The following is a 19,152-nucleotide window of genomic DNA, read 5'->3' as shown; positions in this document are numbered from 1 at the left end:
TAGAACCTAAGAAGTCTGGCCAATTTGTTCGATTGAAAGTAGTTAGTAGTGGGTACTTTAAAATGTTACACATCTTTAATCGAAATGTTCAATTACTTTGAAAAGGCATATTTTGTTTAGATCGCTGGACAAGAACTTCTTCTCCCTGCTGATCTCATTTTTGGTCACCATCCGCAATCCAATTAGCGGGCTGGTCAAGTGGTTCGGCGTTTGATTGAAATGCCTGCGTCTGTTGGCTATAGTTTTACTGTTTTGCCAGTAATCTTATCGCTCCGCCAAACTTGGCAACTGGCGAAAAGCGTTAAACAAGAACCGACAACCGACCAAGAAGTAAGCCCGATATGGAGGAGTATGAAATTGAATCACCGGCGACAACTGGCGCCTCTCGCGTAATCGGAGATTGGGGAGCTCGACATTTCAGCTTGGATGTTTGGATCTTTTGGGGCTGGCTGGCTGGCTAGGAAATACCGGCCTGGAACACCCATCCATATCGATAATGACATGTTATCAGAGCGCGGAGGCGCAACAAGAGATTTGTTTTTTTTTTTATTCATTCGTCCAAACAACCGTGGCGTGTTTGCCGATAAGCCAGCCATTAGCATTGGATGTTGGGATAGTACAATTAAGGCGATGTCTGGATTTCGGATATATGTTTTGTACATACGTAATTGTCCATAAATCGTCCAAATTGGCAAATAAAAAAGTCTAACTCTTGTTGTCAGCTGGCAATTCCAGCAAAGTCTATCTATCTATCGCAAAACCGTAGCAAGATATTAGAAACTCATAATTTTTTGAGAAACGAACGGGTATCTTTATGGGGCAACTATAAAATTGATACAGCAACAACAGAATTTTTGGGAACTAATCAAACATTCATTGAATATGAACAATGAGTAGGCAGAATGTAAGCATAAGATTTAGGCGAACTTTTCTTATGAAAGTATCTGAAGAATACCTTCTATTTCATACTACATCTCTTTACACATCCTTACCGAAATTACTTTTGTAATGATGCTGATAGGCTTGGAAATTTGTGTTGTTGTTGCCGCCATTGTTGCTATTGTTGTGATGGGCATAGTGATGGCCATTGTTGTTGCCATTGTTGTTGCTGTTGTGGCCACCCCCATTATTATTATTACTATTATTATTATTATTGTTGCTGTTGTTATTATTGTGGTGGCTCAGATTATGCATTTTAGATGGAATCCGATAACCGGACTCGTAATGTTTATACTGATTGTAGGTGAATCGCATTTTGATTGAATTTTCACTGACTCTTTAATTAACTTTAGTTTACTCTTACGGCTATTTGTGTTGCAATTAATTTATTTTCAGTTAGTGTTTCTTCACTCTTTCTACTCTCTCCTCGAGTTTCTCGTTCTCTTTTTGGGATAAGTGCTTTTAGTATATTTTATAATTATGTTTACAGGCATCGATTTTGTTGTCTTCCCTCTGACTTGTATTGTTTTTGTTGTTTTGGTAATTGTTGGCACATTTAATTGTTTCTTTGTGTTTTAAATTAATATTTGTAATTTTGGATTGGCTTTGTACATTTGTTTGTGTGTGTTGTTGCTTTGTTTGTTGGTAAATTTGCTCTGCAGTTGCTTTAATTGTTTGTATCTACCAGCTATTTAAATAGAAAAGAAATACAACTTTAATTATAACGCATGAGACGCGGAAAAGTTGAGAGAAAAACGCCCTAACGAAACGCGTTAAAAAAAAAATTTAAAAACATTTTGCAACGCTTAGAAAACGCTCGTAAAACGCACTAAAAACGCTTCGAAAACAGGTTGAAAAATTCGTTGTTTCGTTTTTGTTTTGTTTCGGCACTTCGCTTATTTATTTATTCATATGGCCGTTTGGTTTTTTTTGGTTTTTCGGTTTTTTGTTTTGTTTTTGTATTTCGTTTTTACAGCTCGATGCCAAAAACTGAATCCGACTGACCGATGTAAAAATGTTGTTTTTATACACACATCTTCTTTAATAGCCGGCGCGGTTCAAAGTCCAAGCGACAAGAGCAGGCAGAAAATAAGGAGATCGCAATGGTTTAATGATCATTTTGTTGCATATTGATAATGATTATGATAATCGGGTAAGAAGTTGCATTGGACGGGGAACTTAAGTGCATTCTTTTTCCCTTTCCCCAAACTGGTTTCGTTGTCCAAGGCTCCTTGAAAAGTTGAACTCGTTTCTGTTTTCCATTTTTCTTTTTTGATCCTTCAACAGCTTCCTGGTATCTGTCTTATTATTATTTTTTTTTTTGCTACATGATCTTCCCCCCCCCTTTTACAGTTAGAGTTCGGAATCGGAAAACGAGTTCCACACGATCTCGAAATTCTTCCCTGTTCTACTTGTTTGGATGCCCCTTTTACTTTTCGGTTAGGAATGTAAAGCCCTTTTTCAGTGGCAAGTTCCACAAGGTCTCAAGGAACTACACATTACACGCTCCAATACCATAATAATTTTATGTTGAGAATAAAAAAATTAAAGATTGTAAAGAAATCTTCAAGTATGAATGGTATAGTCAATGCTGTGATAAGAACTAGTCTCAAAAGTATTGAATACCATTTTACAACCGCTTTTCGCTCAGTGCATTTGGGATTTTTTGTACACGACTTTAACGACTAATCGAGGTGACACAGATAAGTGTGTTAGCACCGACAACCCCGCCCCTTCTTCTGTTAGCCCCACCACACCACCGCCTCCTTTTGGGCACTGCCTTCAATGGCCTGTGGTTTCGGCATGGATTGGTCTGTACTCTGGTATTATTTTTTATTTGTTTTTTGACAATCAAATGCCAAGGCAAGTTCTTTGCTTGATTAAATGCTAATTGAAATTGTACGGTGTAATTATCAGCAATCGTTTTTTTTTTTTATATATGTAAGTACTGTGACGTGTGTAATGTGTGTAGCGACTATGTAGCCGTTGGTTTTGTGAAAAATCATGATCTTGTTTCATTGACCCACATTGAACGTGTAATAAACGAGCCTCGAGCGAGCAGAACGAACTAAGCTGATCTTATCTGATCTGCGCGCAGCTCAGATTATTATTCGTTTTTAATTTACGATCAGGAAGCGTCGGGAAATCTGAGGCGAGGATGCTCACAAACTTCACAGTTCAAGAAACTAGTCTTGAAATTTGAGTTGCCTTTGTTTTCCGACAGTAACCAGCTAAATCCTTTCAAAAATCTTCTCGCTGACTTTAATTTAAACAGCTCTTACACAAAAAACAAAAAACCCGTTTGGAAATATGCACTAATAAAATATTCAACGAAATGCATTACAAAAAAAGCCCACGAAAATCGAATTGATTTGCATTAAATGATAAAACTACTTTGCTTTTAACTTTTATAAAAAAAAATAAGTATTTCCGGAGATCATATTTTAATAATCGATTTCGATGAGTTAATAATTTTGCCTGCCCCGAAGAAAACACTTCTTTCACCGACTTATACGATCAGTTATTATAATCATTTCTTGTTATTCTTATTTCTGCTTTGCTCATTGGCCGCATTTAAATTTGTTATAAACAAAAGTTTTTAACGCGATATTCGGTATGCGGGGACTCACAGACAGAAAGTGAATTAACTGTGTATAGAATTGTGTTGTATTTAATTTCTTTTTTGGCGCTTGGGAGATTCTAGACGGGTTCCGGTTGCCTTCGTTGTGGTCTGCGGCTCTGGGGATTTGCGACTGGAACCGACTTACATACATATAGAGGCGCAGGGACTGTCCGCTTGTCGAATTCTGCCCCTCGGCCCAAAAGCCGATAAGATAAACTCCGAGCAACCGAAAGAAGCTATTTGGGCCTCACTCAGAAAACCAGGAACCAAAAAAAAATTACTACTTATAGTTGAAATCAAGATTTTCAGTGAAAAAATGAACTTACATTAAGAAATAAAAAAGAATAAAACTTACTTTAAGGCAATTCAAAATTATGTCTATATTTACATGAAAAATTTCAGAAAATACAATATAATTTTTTTTATATTTGTATATATATTCTTTTTTTTCATTTTAAACAAAAAACCGAATTACTTTAAAGAAGAATTGCAACTTGCTAAGGTTAAAATGCCTATGCCCAAGCGCCAAGAAATAAATACAACCCAATGTAAACAGGTTTAGTATAAATATATAGTTTCTTTAGCTAAATTTCTTCGATTTACGGTTGTTATTATTGTCTGTTCTTTTTTCTTCTATAATTGCAGATATGTGGTTTTTTTTCGAATTCCGCGATCCGATCCGCACCAGTTTTAACATTTCAAATAACGAACGTTAATTGAGCACATCACACCAGAAAAAAAAGCGGGTAGCACAAAGTGCGAATTTTCAGCACGAGTTCGTAGCCGTAATTGCAACCGTAAGCCGTAGACCGTAGCTCCGTAAGTCGCGAAACGCAAGGCCGCAAGACCGTAACCCGCAAACCGTGACCCGTAATCGGAAGAGGAAGAGCGGCGACGAGTGGCGATGCGAACACTTACGCTGAGATCGATGGACTGCGGCGGAAAAAGGTGGGCGCGCTATATTACTTTAGCGCAGACTCGAACCCGAATCCGAATCCGAGCCGGAGAATTCTCTCTCTCAAGTGTCCGGTCGGTCCGGGGCGAAAAGAACGAATCGAATCGAATGATGCTGAATGAAGACGTGGTGAGCGAGAGAGCAGAGGGGTATGGGTACCGAAGAGGAGGCGGAGGAGCACAGCTGCCCAAGAGAGAGAGCAAGAGCCGACTGAGATGGAGCAACAAGTGTACGCGTGGCCGAATGACGACAACGGGTTTAATTGATTTCGATGTGTGTGTGAGCAAGCAGAGCGCGTGCCTAGTTTCTATTTGTTGTTGTTGCTTTCCTTGTCCGCACTGATTGCACAGGCAAATTGATAAAGCAGCCACAAAGAGAGAGGACGGCAAAAGAGCGAGAGGGAGAGAGATGGAGCCGCGATATCAATATTAAAATCAAAAGATCGATCTGCAACCTGCACATTCCATCTTTATCTTTTTTCGCTCTATTTTATGCTTCGGACCGCCGCTGCGTATGCGCACTATATTAGGGTGAACCATATATGCATAAATGAAAATCGAGGGAAAACTCGTATCAGTATAATCATATCTGTATGTGTAACTTGATTATTATTATAGAAATAGGGGACATCATGTCGTATGTGTACTTTCGTTTGACAAAATATTCATTTTAGACTTTTGTTTTCCCAAATTTTACCTAGAGCGGTCCATCACAAAGTGTGTAATTAAATGTTTGGCTGCTATGCGTGGCTGTTAATTAACACTAGACAGCACACGTTCGCTTTGCGGTCACTTGCAGACAGTCAGGGCCACTCTACAGAATGGAGTGCCAACATACAGCTGCGGTTAAAATAATAGCACTACTGCAGGTGGAAAGTTGATTTCCTAAAAAAAGGTATTGAATGTTTATTTTTTTTTCAAGTCTGATTGCATGAATAATAAGTACCATATGTTGTCTCTCTAAGCAAGAAATTTTGACTCTCTCAATGTAACGGTTCTTTTTGTTTTTGGGCACTTTCTGCAAAATCGCGCTAAATGAGGCGGTAACAAAAATAGCACTGACCACGTTTTTGCTGAATAAAATTAATAGGAGTGATTGCTTTGGGTTTTTTTTCGACATATTTGAAAAAAAAGGAGTTGCATTAAAGGTTTTAATTGAATTTTTTTCAAAAGAAGACCAAAAATTCTCTAGTTATGGGTCGGGGAAAGCATTCTACCGTCGAAAAAAGGAATTTGATTAAAAACATGATCTCTGAAGGTAAAACCTACGCTAAAATGGGACGGTTTGTTGGTTTTTCAAACAAAATGATCCGCAACGCACTTCTGTTTGTCGAAAATAACGAAAAACGTGGAAGAAAGCACTCTATGTCCAACGTGGAGATCAAGCGCTTGGTTCGGCAAAGCAAGAAGGAGCCTTTTAAGCCGGCGACGGAACTGAAGAAGGAGCTCCAGATAGCTGCAAGCGTGGAAACAGTTCGCAAACACTTAAGACAAAACAACCTTAATGTGTGCAGTCCCAGAAAAGTCCCGCTTCTGACTGCTAAGCATGTGGCAAAGCGAATCGAATATGCCAAGATACGCAAGGACTGGCCTGTGGAAAAGGGGCGCCACATTTTGTGGTCAGATGAGAGCAAAATTTTTTTTTTTTTTGGTTGGAAAGGCTCTCGGTCTTATGTTCGGCGTCCACCATGAGCTGAATATAATCCTCGCTTCACATTTAAGACGGTAAAGCACGGGGGATCACACATCATGGTATGGGCGTGCTTTTCATACTATGGAGTAGATCCGATTCATATGATTCAAGGCATCATGGATCAGCACATTTACACAGATATCCTGGAAAATGTGATGGCACTATATGCCGAGGATGAAATGCCGTTTTTTTTTGACATTTCAACAGGATAACGACCCAAAACACACAAGCAAGAGAGCTCGAAAGTGGTTTGAGCAGAAATCGATCCGAGGAATGAAATGACCTGCTCAGTCACCCGACTTGAATCCAATCGAAAAACTTTGTGCGGACGTAAAAAAAAGGTTTCTGAAGCCAAACCCAACAATAACGAGGAACTTTGGTTTCATGGGAGATCGAGGATCAAGGATTCATGGAGCAAAATTCCTCAAAAACGGTACCAGGACTTGGTGGACTCCATGCCAAGAGGATGCGCAGCTGTCATTGCCTACAATGGTCACGCAACCAAATATTAAGATTCTTTAAACATAGTTCTTAAGATATAATCCATTTCTTGAACTCTTATTTTATTTTTTGATTTAGTTTTAGCAAAATACGAGAAACAGTGCTATTTTTGTTACCGCCTAAATTTGAAGGTTTTTTTTTGTTTTACCAATTATTTTTAAAATATCCATTAGATCTGTTACCAATTTTATTATTTCGATTGAAAATCATTGTAGTATTTAAGATTAGTTAAAAAAATTATGAAAAAATGTCAGAAAATAGAGAAACGATGGGGCAAACACGAAATGTGCTTATGGTGCTATTATTGTTACCGCAACTGTAGGTCCGCACATACAAACGCTGATAAGTGGACAAACAAACGAATGCCAGGGATTGTGCACTGGAAGAAAAGCAATAACTATGCCCTATGTTTTATATTGTTGCGAATTAATGATACTCTTCTGAACGATTTCAAGCAACTAAGAAATCCCTTATTATTTCCGCATAAAGTTAAAATTTTAAAGCAGTTTCTTTTCTTTCAGTGCATTTGTGTAAATTTTTCGCTTGGGCGCGAACAACTATTTGGCAAGTGTGACCAAAAAAAGGCAAAGCCTAACACCAACAAATTTGAGTTCATTTATGGTTAATTTAATCTGATCCATTAGATGTTGTTAATTTGATTGCTGTTTGAAAAATAGAAAAATAATCTGCTGTCCCATTTTGACGCACATTTTCCTCTATATTTCTTGTCATCTCCGGGCCTTAAATGCTAAAATCTCGTGTGCAGCTATAACGGTGCATTTTTTTCTTTTCAAAATTCGTTTGCCCCAAATTTGGTCACACCACAGTCAAGCGTAACGAGGGGGGTTGGTGGGGTGTCGCTTTGGCCCCACATGTCAAGTGGCCCAGCTGAGCGTGAGCTTGAGCGTAGCGGACAGCTGTAAAGAGAGCGAGCGCTCTCATTTTCCGAATGTATGCGAAGCACTCACGAAGCGAAACGACAAGCGATCGTGCCAACAACAATAACAGTATCAGCAATGACGTTAATTTCTTATTGGTTGACGATGGCCGAACAGTGGTACGAAATAAAACAGAGAGGCAATAATATAAATGATTTTGAAGGTCTTTGATTAAAACTGTTAGTGGTGTAATTAAGCACTAAGTTATAACTTTAGAAATGGTGTTATTGTGTACGAAATTCCTAATCGGCTGGAATGTTTCGCCTACATTTAAATTTCAGCACGCTCTAGCCCACTGTGCCAAAGCAAAAGTGTTGATAAAAGCTAGCAACAACTATAACAGAAACAAAACAAACACAGCATACAACACATGTAAATTGTTAACGCCGACGTCACCATGAAAGGCAGCGCAGTCGCAGTCAACAGCGGCAGAGGCAGCGGCTCTTGGCAGATCAAAGAGAGCACGCGCACACCTCAAACCGTGTTATCAAAACAAGAACAACAACTACAGTAACCACAACAACAACTAATGATGATAGTTTTTTTTTTAATTTTGACATTTTTCGGCTTAGCATTGAAAATGATCGTGGGGAGGGGGACCAGCCAGAGGAGGCGGGGTAGGGGGAAAAGTGGGAGCGTGTATGCGAAGGTAACATGAAAATAGAGCCACACACACACACTCACGCATACGCACCTAATAATGCGCATACGCAGCGTTGACGCACATTTTTTTATGCGCGTTATCAAAGAAAATACATAATAAAAACCTGAATATTTACATTTGACGCTTCCTTTTCACTGGGAGGGATAAGACAAATGTAGACGATCAAAACAAAACAATTAATATGTAATTAAGTAATAGCAATAAAGCAATTTGTTCACTTCACAAACGAACCAATTCGAACGAAACTCAAAGCAATATTATGGATGGGACTAGGCAATAACATAAAATCTATTCCACACCATATTTTCACACCTCCAAAATGAATTCTAGATTCTGTAGATTCGATTGCGGATGATAGCTAGAGCACTAATCGATCCCAAATCGCAGTGCGTAAGCAGCTTAGCTCGATTCGCGATTAAATTGAATTAATAACTAAAATATTTAATGGCCATCGCGCACATTTGTCACTCGGCGATGTATAATTTATAACATTTTGTTCGTTGACAGTATAGCTCCCCTCGAAAACCCCCGATGGACCCGAAAAAATGATGATTACATCTCGTGTATTTGCTGATTGTTGTGTTCGCTGATTGTTGTTGCTGTTCCGATGAATGTATTATATTATACCCTACTTTTAGTGCGTGGCGACCTTAGCAATGAACACAGCCAGGCACCAACAACAAGAACAACGATAATAAACCTACAATAAATATACCCGCGTATTTGTCAAGGTTCAAGGTTACAACCTGCACTTATTAATACGGTTTATTGTACTTTTGTTTCATCACCTGCATCAGTAGTTTCAGTAGTACAACCAACAAAAACAACTACGCGGCAGCCACAACGACAAAACAAAACAACTACAACATTAGCTACTTGACCTGCAGGAGCAATTGGCTTCTATAATTATTTATACGATGTTTCATTTGTTTCGGAATTTTACCAGTTTCCGAAGTTGCAACGACAAAAAATATACATATAGGCGAAATAAAGTACCAGGGGTACAGTAATAGCCGCAAAACTGTACTTCATCTTGAAGGAGTTTGCAGTTTATCTACAAAGTAGAATTCTAAGCACTTCCGGGAAATATATAGAAATAATAAATAAAAATATTTATTTATTTGGTTTGTACTATACTATATAAGAAACTGTTAACAGTTCGAAGTGATGCTTTAGCATACATTCCTTCTACCATTTGGCCATTTTTCCCCACGACCTTACAACCACGAACCGCACTGTCTGGGCCGGCAAATATTTAATTTGATTTGACGCGCTTCGATTTGTTTCGATTGGCACTCTAATTAGTATAGCTACAAAAATTGCCAAATTAGTTTCAATCATTTGTCTCCGCATTCCTGTTTTTTGCGTCTCGTTTCAAATTCTGAATTAGCCAATGGGAAATCGGCCAAAACAGATCTCGATTTAAGACATTTACTTACCGCCGGAGGCGACGGACCGATAAAAAAATCAAAAATATTTTCACATTCAACGGATGCTGTACATTATGTGATATATCGCTATACATACGTAGCCCAATATCTTAATCATTTTAAATGCCAAATCACGATCTCGAACGATTTATTTCGTATCGATTAACGCGATTCCTCCTCTCCATTTTCCTTTTATCTCCACCTATCCAAATCCCTTCTGACTGGCGACGCCACGAATAAACGCTAACCACAAAGGTAAACAAAAGAAGAGGAAAAAGCGTACAAAAAGCGTTTCAACCTTTTTTGGTCAAGTTTTTTGGTTAAAGAATTTTTTCTACAGCGCTACGATGTTGTTTTCAAGCAAAAAGTTTGGCTATTAGTTGTATTATATTATCACAATTTAACTAAATAAAAGTGTGTGTTTTTTTGTCTTGCAGTAAAAAGAACATTTAAATTGAAAACCTTCGAAATGAAAATATCAAACAAATGAAAATATGCTTGCAACTGCAAAAGTTGGACGCATTTTTGCGGGATAAACCAACAATTGTTAACAAATCTTTTTACATTTTCGGTAAACAATTTTAGTGTTTTGTACAGCAATAAAAACAAAAAAAAAAAAAAAAAACGAAACACCAGACACGAAATGTTATTGAAAAAGTTTTGCGTATGGCGCTTTTTTATGGCGCCTGCTGATCGTAAAAAAGTTAAATCAACAGATAGAAAAACTCGCAAAAATCAAATTGTTATTCCCCTGTTGCACGTACAACAATTGGTAAAAACAATAACAACGCCACTGAACTTCAAAAGACACACAAAAACAACAATCAAGGAAAAAGAGTTTTTAGTGCTTCTTCTCGCGTCGTTCCATTGTTGTATTGTTTAATTAATTTGCTTAAATTTGTTGTAATTGCCCTGCTGACGCTACATTTTGATTTAATTATAGCACTGGGCAAAAGCAGTAGAAAATATCACGCATACGCCGCATTGGCCATCTCAGCTGTTAACCGCATGCTCACTTAACAGCGGCCGCAAGGCAGTAACAGCCACGTTAACGTTAACAGTATATAAACTGTTTATATAAACGATAGATGATAAATGACAAATGCTCGTTGTTCTACTAATGACCGTTTATCGCAGTCTTACCAATCGGATTAGATCCGACTCGTATCGATGGGCAATTTCAATACTTCAAGAGCAGGCAAAACATTTACGGAAATCCTTCGGAAACACTTAAAACATAAACAGGCTACTTAATCAAAGGTTTAAACAATTGATAACAGTACAATTTGATCTGATAATTTCAGTTCAATCGCAGACATACACTTCAACTTGTGTAACTCCCAAAAACTAAACCCTGAACACCTGCTTCACATGATCAACACACACACACATTGCTTGAAAGAAAAGATTTGAATTGAAATAAGATTGTCGTTTGTTTCGTATGCCTATAAAAAACGAATATTAATAGAAACTGAAGACCGCATCTCTGGCCAAATAAAAAGAATCACAGCACATTATTAAGAGGCCATGAAGGAGCAGCACTTGAGAACCCCTGATCTCTAGTTCCTTCCATGTTCCATGTTCGATGTTCGGATTCGAATTAATCTCTTCTGCTTCTTCTTGCACTTAATGGGAATCATTGCGCGTGTCTTCTAATCGCCAGTTTCTTTTCATAGATTATGCAAACGCGCTCTTGGACCCAGGCAGCGCGATAAGGGCGGCAAATTATGGCGAGCGGGGGGAATTGGAGGAAGCGAAACTGAGAGATCACCGACTAATTCCCAATGCCATACCCCCAACATTGAAGGCGCGCGAGAGAGAGAGAGTGAGAGTGAGAGAGAGAGGGAGAGAGATTGGCAAATTTGATAAGCGCTCTGCTTGAGTTTCGCTCATATTTTCATTTATTCATATAACGAACTTCCGGGGGATCTATGTTTATTTTCGGCGACCATACCGATGTACCTGCGTCGTCTATGGATGTTGTGGGTGGGTGGTTGTTGGGTGTTTGGTTGTTTCTTTTGGCATCACGTGGATGGTCGGGGGTTTGATAACAGGTTCCATGACAACAACTTGTCCCTGATTTGGTATTTTGGCCCCAGCAGCAGCGGGAGGAAATGGTTGATTGTGGTGGCCTCACCACTTGTAAGCATATGTAAATGGACCACGCCCACTAGACTTCAAAGAGATGGAGGTGAAAAGCGAACGGTAATAGCAACAATGCAAAATATACAATTTGCATTTGCGCGTTAAATTGATTAGCATACCGTCTAGTTGCGGGGATTCACTAAAGATCAATTAAAGATAGGCGTTGTTGTAAAGGCTCGATATTAATTTACTATGTAATTTATCATATTGTCAAGTTGGGAAGTTTGGAAACATTGGCTTAAAGCCGAAGCACTACATTCGATATATAATATTATATAATGTTCAATAAGCTGATTGGTCAGCATTATTCTACATATTTAAATGCAGTAAAAACGATTGGGTTAGCAAAAGAACACATTTTACATACATATATGTATGGTTACTAAAACATTTACTGACTTGCGGGCAAAAAAGAGGGTAATTGCAAAACTAACGCGATTCGACTGAACTTTAGGGAGTGTGAGTTCTCTTCTCGGCGATAGAAAAATGAAATATAAAGAGAATGGATCGAGAAAAATGTCTCTAAAACGAAGAGTAAATTAATCAAGAACTTAATAAATTGCTGTTAATTGATGTATTTGTGTTTGGTTTGCTTGTCGTGCGTTTTCATCAATTCATAGGACCGAGTGGATGACTAAACTTCCCAGCAATGTCACGAAATGCGCTAAATAATACATTTCTCCAGCCCCTCTTTTTGCCCTATCGTTTTCTATATCTCAGTTTAGATCTTCTTCTTCTATTCACACAGCCTTCAAATCTTTCATCCAAGTAGTCTTATTCGTACATTGTTCTGCCACTGCGGATTCTCTGCTATTTTTTTACCAGCTTTTTTGTTTTTGTTTTTGGACGCTGGGCGATTTATTATTGTTTTTGTTTACACACATCACCATATAATTCTCAACTTGAGTTCGCCAGCATAATTTGTGGAGCACATAATTCTTGCTTTTTTGCGAAAAATAAAATTAAAAGCAATGCCAAAATACATATGTATGTGTATGTATGTACATATGCGCCGGCGTTTTATGAATATTCAAATTATGGATTGTATAAGACAGCAGGAACAATAAAGGAAGCTCTAATTTGTTTATGAATGGCCGTTTTATTTGCTTTCATGAATGAAAACCAGCGCAGTTTCTAATACATTCAAGAGATGAACCCGGCGCAGATAGATTGTCGAAAACAATTACGGAACAATCAAAGCCGAAGAAAGTGCAGAAACAAATCGTTGGAATGAGAAGAAATGAGCCCGAAGAATTGGCGAGGGAAGAAATGGTGAGCAGATAGCGGGCAGCGAGCGCGTCAGAAAACGCGGACAACTGAGGCACGCGCACGTCACGTGACTTGGGCCAAAACAAAAAGCCAGCAATCAGAATCAGCAAAAACAAAAAAATAATGCAATATAATATAATAAACAACAACAGTAGCTAGCGGCCAGCCACTCACAAACGACCTAAACATATACGTACATATGTACATATGTATGCATGTATGTACGTACAGCTGCGGTTAAAATAATAGCACTACTGCAGGTGGAAAGTTGATTTCCTAAAAAAAGGTATTGGATGTTTATTTTTTTTAAAGTCTGATTGCATGAATAATAAGTACCATATATTGTCTCTCTATGCAAGAAATTTTGACTCTCTCAATGTAACGGTTCTTTTTGTTTTTGGGCACTTTCTGCAAAATCGCGCTAAATGAGGCGGTAACAAAAATAGCACTGACCACGTTTTTGCTGAATAAAATTAATAGGAGTGATTGCTTTGGGTTTTTTTTCGACAAATTTTGAAAAAAGGAGTTGCATTAAAGGTTTTAATTTAATTTTTTTCGAAAGAAGCCCAAAAATTTTCTAGTTATGGGGTCGGGGAAAGCATTCTACCGTCGAAAAAAGGAATTTGATTAAAAACATGATCTCTGAAGGTAAAACCTACGCTAAAATGGGACGGTTTGTTGGTTTTTCAAACAAAATGATCCGCAACGCACTTCTGTTTGTCGAAAATAACGAAAAACGTGGAAGAAAGCACTCTATGTCCAACGTGGAGATCAAGCGCTTGGTTCGGCAAAGCAAGAAGGAGCCTTTTAAGCCGGCGACGGAACTGAAGAAGGAGCTCCAGATAGCTGCAAGCGTGGAAACAGTTCGCAAACACTTAAGACAAAACAACCTTAATGTGTGCAGTCCCAGAAAAGTCCCGCTTCTGACTGCTAAGCATGTGGCAAAGCGAATCGAATATGCCAAGATACGCAAGGACTGGCCTGTGGAAAAGGGGCGCCACATTTTGTGGTCAGATGAGAGCAAAATTTTTTTTTTTTTTGGTTGGAAAGGCTCTCGGTCTTATGTTCGGCGTCCACCATGAGCTGAATATAATCCTCGCTTCACATTTAAGACGGTAAAGCACGGGGGATCACACATCATGGTATGGGCGTGCTTTTCATACTATGGAGTAGATCCGATTCATATGATTCAAGGCATCATGGATCAGCACATTTACACAGATATCCTGGAAAATGTGATGGCACTATATGCCGAGGATGAAATGCCGTTTTTTTTGACATTTCAACAGGATAACGACCCAAAACACACAAGCAAGAGAGCTCGAAAGTGGTTTGAGCAGAAATCGATCCGAGGAATGAAATGACCTGCTCAGTCACCCGACTTGAATCCAATCGAAAAACTTTGTGCGGACGTCAAAAAAAGGTTTCTGAAGCCAAACCCAACAATAACAAGGAACTTTGGATTCATGGGAGATCGAGGATCAAGGATTCATGGAGCAAAATTCCTCAGAAACGGTACCAGGACTTGGTGGACTCCATGCCAAGAGGATGCGCAGCTGTCATTGCCTACAATGGTCAATATTAAGATTCTTTAAACATAGTTCTTAAGATATAATCCATTTCTTGAACTCTTATTTTATTTTTTGATTTAGTTTTAGCAAAATACGAGAAACAGTGCTATTTTTGTTACCGCCTAAACTTGAAGGTTTTTTTTTGTTTTACCAATTATTTTTAAAATATCCATTAGATCTTTTACCAATTTTATTATTTCGATTGAAAATCATTGTAGTATTTAAGATTAGTTAAAAAAATTATGAAAAAATGTCAGAAAATAGAGAAACGATGGGGCAAACACGAAATGTGCTTATGGTGCTATTATTGTTACCGCAACTGTATGTGTACACTTTTCAAGATGCTGAACTGTGCTCAATCGCGATCCTCAATCAAAAACCGACATCATCGAAGCGCCAAAGCAAATTGCAGTGTTCGTCATAGCTGCTGGCTGTATCGCATGTACATATTCGTTTTCTCACTTCTCGACAGAAATTTTCATAGAATTCGTAATCGTACCTCGTAAGTGTTTGTACATACAAACATACATACATATGTACATTTGTATGTACATTTGGCAGTGCCGAAAAATCGAGAGAATCGCGAGACAGTCGCCAAGCGAAAAGTAAACAAAATCTTATCAGACACCGCTCACGCCCAGCTCATAAAAGATACAGATACATTCGGCGGTGATCACATATGTACATATGTACAAATGTGTACATTAGACGTCTGCGCTCGCGAATTTCACAATACAAAGCGAAAAAGCAACAAAAACACGCTCAGCCACAAAGTAGTATGTATGCCAACGACCTGTGAATGCCCTGCGGTTTCAAAGATCATCCACTGGACTCGTAGAGCATGCGAAAAAGCCAGACAACAGCGTATTTCCTTATATAAACGTGATCAGAGGTGTATGGAATCTTCTAAGCTAAGCTTACAATATGAAACTATATTTAGTCTGGTTAATATTGAATGGAATTGTCTCGATCTTAGGCAGTACGAAATGTTTATATTTCAAAAGACCTAATTTTAACTTGCTATACCCCATAAGTAACGACAATACTCTTACCCTTATAGCAGGGTATTCTTAAGTCAACCTTGACCACTTACATTACCGAAAACGACTAGACCGACGGCGATCGCTAAGCTGTGCGTCTGCGATTTGCCTTGCCAAAAAATAAATAAATAAATAAAATAAAAAAAAATTAAATAAATAAAGTAATTGCAAGACTTTTGTCTGATCGCTTCGGGTATGGTGTGGTATATGGTGTGGTCGGGGTCTTGATGGGTTTTGGTTTTGGGTTCTCCGATCGTTAAAACCCCGCCGCAGACTGCGTGGAAGAGGAAGCAGAAATCGTCATTAAAATGCGAACGGCGAATACTCGTACGAATGCGAACTACTTTTGCGATCTGATGTGATCTGGTTTGATTCGGATTGGTTTGCCCCCGTCGAGTCGGAATCCCTATTATAAGATACAAAATACGAATACGAAAAAATAGTTCAGTTCAAACAGGTAAGTTTCGTTTGGGTCTCTCGCTATTTGTTCTTTATCTCTGCGATTCTGTTTTTCTGCTGACCCCAGATGATAAGATCTTTTTGGGTGTTCTATTTGCTACCGGTATACATAGATGGAGTCTCGGGGTTAGTAAAAGGTATATTCATATTCGGCAATCTTCACACTTTAATAATTTAACCATAAATCTAAGAAAAGGTTATACGGTATATTCTATTTCAACTATAATCTATCCGTTTTCCAACACTTTTCGCGCAAAGCCAGGCACTGCAATTCGATAAATCCCCGTATTTAGCGGTATGGACTTTACGTGAGTTTTTCATAACCAGCTATGCAAATGTTATGATAGTGTTATTTAGACAGTTTGAGTCCATTCATATTCAAATTAAGCCATTTTCGGCTCATGTGAGGATCTCCGTAAGGCCGGAAAACTCGTCTGAAGCGGCTCTAAGTTGTTTTTCAATTGTGTTACTTTTTTAAAGACCCCTTTTTATTGTTATTGTTATTATTATTATTATTAGTTTATTTTCTTTTTTAATTGTGTTACCCTTTTCTGTTGAATGGGTATAAAAAACATTCGTTTAACACTTAAATAATGAAAGTAAATAGGCAAACAAAGATTTCAAATGCGTTTCTGGCTCAGTGTCGCCACCCGCACAACAAGGCAAACACCCATTCTACACCCATCTACAGCCATCTCGCTCCAACTTCAATTAGAGTCGATGGACCAAGACCGACCCCACACTCACACACACGCACAGCCAGGCAACAGGGCTAGAAAATAACATAAAATACAAACCCATCTCGCACACTCCCCCACTTGATATCTGCCGAAGGCTGTGCGTTGGGACCCCTCCCCAATTTTCTATTATATTTGGTGGGGCTCGTCAACCAAAACAGAAAACGCCAAGACGACAACAAGCCGCACAGCCAATGTACACAAATAATTTGGATGATTTGTGTGTGTGTCCAAAGTGAAAAAAAGTCCGAAACGCAGGAGAAAAGAAAAGATTCGTACGCGAAATTCAGGTATACGAGTATCTCGCAGGTGAGAATCGGCGATGATTGATATTTTCTCTTTTCTTCGCTAACAAAACACTAGTTTATTGTGATGTTGTTGTCTTCTTTTTGTAGGCAAACAAAAACAATCAAGTGTTAAAAATTCAAAAAAAAAAAAAAAAAAAAAAAAAAAAAAAATAACTTTTGGTTAAAAAAAAATAAAAAATAGGTTTAACTTGAATATACTAATTTAAGATATAAGATATATACTCATTTGTAATTACATTTTTATCTCAAACAATAATAGAAACAAAATTCTAAAAATACAACGTAACCTGCAAGTGAAATTCCCCGTTCAATTTTTTTTTTTTTTTGTGAAACAACGAGAATGCCGTTTAGTCACGTTCAAGATACTGATTTTACAAAAGTCGAGAGAGATAAACAAACATTAGGCAAAAGGTACAATATACATACAACACCGAGCCGGGCCTCTTTTGATTATAACGAACGCTGCAAGTTATCATTTCTACTTCATTTCGCATTTTTTCTTGCCGAGTAATATGTACCTCGTATTTTTTTTTTGTTTTCACCCATTTTGGTTTCGGCAATGTGAATGACACACGGGAAGGGTTCAAGGCCAAGGCATTTTGGATAGACAACAGCAGAATATTACAGATATTGGCAATGAAACATATGTTTGCATACCCAATAAGAGAAAGTATTATTATTACAACCTACGAAAGGCACTTAGTTATATGAGTTAGTCAACTTTAAAGTGGCATTGGGTTTTCATGAAAAATACAGAATAAAAAGAAAATCTCCTGCGATGATCGTCAAATCGTAACTTTTATCGAAATTACTCAATTTGGCAAATAGAAACTTGGTGAAATTCAAGACCTACATTGCGAAGTAATAAATGACTTGAATCGCATCGAATCCCGGCTTTACATCTCGATGCGTTCCATCGGCTCCATTGGCGTTGATTATAATAATTCATAAATTAATAAATTAATAAACGTTCGCGGCGCAGTGTCGATTGGTGCCAGTTGCTGACGTCACGGCCAAGACAATTGATTTGGGCTGATATATCCATGCCTTCGCTTGGAGTGCCAGAAAAATCGCAGTGAAAATAAAACCGCAACTCAAATATCGACAGTCGGGGTCTTTAGCCTGACAGCGTTTTATCAAAGGGTTAAACTGCTCAAAATGCGGTCAATACAAATTGGAAAAAAAAATCAACCCCAACTGTGCGGACTTTTAAATGCCCTGAACGGAAATAGTGAACTTCTGGTTATGAAACTATAAGTATATACGATGATTCACTATTTAGTTTTAGCGAAATATCTTTTTAATTATGGAACATTCTAGTGTCAGCGAGGGAATTCATATTCGTTATTACACAAATAATTATACCCAACTAACCGTGTAACTTTTCATTATGATTCATATTTCAAGTTAGTTAGCTAGTTAGTGGAATCAACTACGAACTTTTCCAAATAATGAATGATCAGGTGGTTATTTTCGTCCCTCTGGCTATTGAGTCATTCATGAATAAACGATATGAATAAAAAGTGCTGGAAGATCATTTATCATGACTGGTATTTCCACGGATCAGCATCGAAACGATATGATCGCGAAACGCACTGTATCTGCGCTAGACTTCCAATTTACAATTACCGACCTGCATAACAAATAAATTGCTAACGCTAATTTCCATTCCGGCGGGGCGGCCCACTCTGCTTGCGAAACTCCCCACCTCATCTCACCTGGATGCCCGCGACTCCTCGTCCAGTTCACCTGCCCCGTCCTCATCTTTATCTTCTCACCCTCGGATGCATTTCGAAACCGGCTGTCGGACGAGGGGACTCACCTGAATGACGACAGCAGAACCACGTTGTCGTTGTACGTCACAACAAAAGCCGGAGAAAA

General features: G+C 38.3%; 1 protein-coding gene across 6 annotated transcripts in view; it reads right to left on the bottom strand.

The window, feature by feature from the left end:
• The window catches only part of LOC6618436 (probable serine/threonine-protein kinase DDB_G0267686), a 42,010-nt gene that overhangs the window by 17,208 nt on the left and 5,650 nt on the right, over positions 1-19,152 (bottom strand). The window contains exon 1 of one of the 6 annotated variants that reach the window (XM_032726241.1): positions 993-1,757. The exons of 2 other annotated variants lie outside the window; for them this stretch is intronic. In XM_032726241.1, the coding sequence (XP_032582132.1) occupies positions 993-1,254 (262 nt within the window). In that variant the 5' untranslated portion in view covers positions 1,255-1,757. Of the gene's footprint in view, positions 1-992; positions 1,758-19,152 lie in introns of those variants that run through there. 3 more of the 6 variants (XM_002042670.2, XM_032726237.1, XM_032726239.1) reach the window with 3 other exon arrangements.

This window comes from Drosophila sechellia, chromosome X, assembly GCF_004382195.2.
Source record: "Drosophila sechellia strain sech25 chromosome X, ASM438219v1, whole genome shotgun sequence".
Classification (NCBI taxonomy): domain Eukaryota; kingdom Metazoa; phylum Arthropoda; class Insecta; order Diptera; family Drosophilidae; genus Drosophila; species Drosophila sechellia.
The sequence above is the reverse complement of the archived record's forward strand: the minus strand, read 5'-3'. Positions and strand labels throughout refer to the sequence as shown.